The sequence below is a fragment of the Pyrgilauda ruficollis genome, unplaced genomic scaffold (genome assembly GCF_017590135.1).
Source record: "Pyrgilauda ruficollis isolate IOZ18807 unplaced genomic scaffold, ASM1759013v1 scaffold12691, whole genome shotgun sequence".
NCBI lineage: Eukaryota > Metazoa > Chordata > Aves > Passeriformes > Passeridae > Pyrgilauda > Pyrgilauda ruficollis.
Window position 1 is genome coordinate 1 of NW_024511090.1, and position 498 is coordinate 498.

General features: G+C 73.1%; 1 protein-coding gene across 1 annotated transcript; it reads right to left on the bottom strand.

Annotated features, from left to right (window-relative positions):
• Window positions 1-6: 6 nt before the first annotated feature.
• On the bottom strand, window positions 7-451 carry LOC121348557 (tumor necrosis factor-like; the record flags this gene model as incomplete). Its single annotated transcript, XM_041458224.1, has 1 exon — window positions 7-451. A coding segment is annotated over one exon (441 nt), but the record flags the coding sequence as incomplete, so codon positions are not given.
• Window positions 452-498: the final 47 nt, after the last annotated feature.

Genomic DNA, 498 nt, shown 5'->3' on the forward strand with positions numbered 1-498 from the left:
TAAACCCCCCCTAATCCACCCCCAGCACCCCAAAATACGCCTGCCCTGGCCCGTGCAGGTCCAGGAACCTCCCGGGCGAGGTGGTGGCGGCCAGCTGGTCCCCGCGGCGCAGCTGGAACACGGCGCCCTGGTAGAGGGTCTCAGCCCAGAGCCCCCCGCCCCCGCGGCAGGGCGAGCGCGCCGCCCGCAGCAGCGGCACGTCCCGGGGGTACTCGGGGGACAGGCGGGACACGGCCAGGCGCAGCGGCCGCCGCGGGCCGCCCCCGGCCCCGCAGCGCGAGCCCTGGAAGGCGGCGGCGGCGTAGACGAAGTAGAGCCCGTCCCGCGGCACCACCAGGCGGTTCCCGCGGAGGCGGACCCCGTTCCGCACCAGCGCCGGGGCCACGGCGGCCTGCCAGCGCGGGGAGCCCCGGGGCGACGGCCACGAGGAGGCTGGGGGGGAACGAAAGGGTTAAAATGGAAAAAACCCGAAAAAAATACCGAAAACCCCAAAAAAAT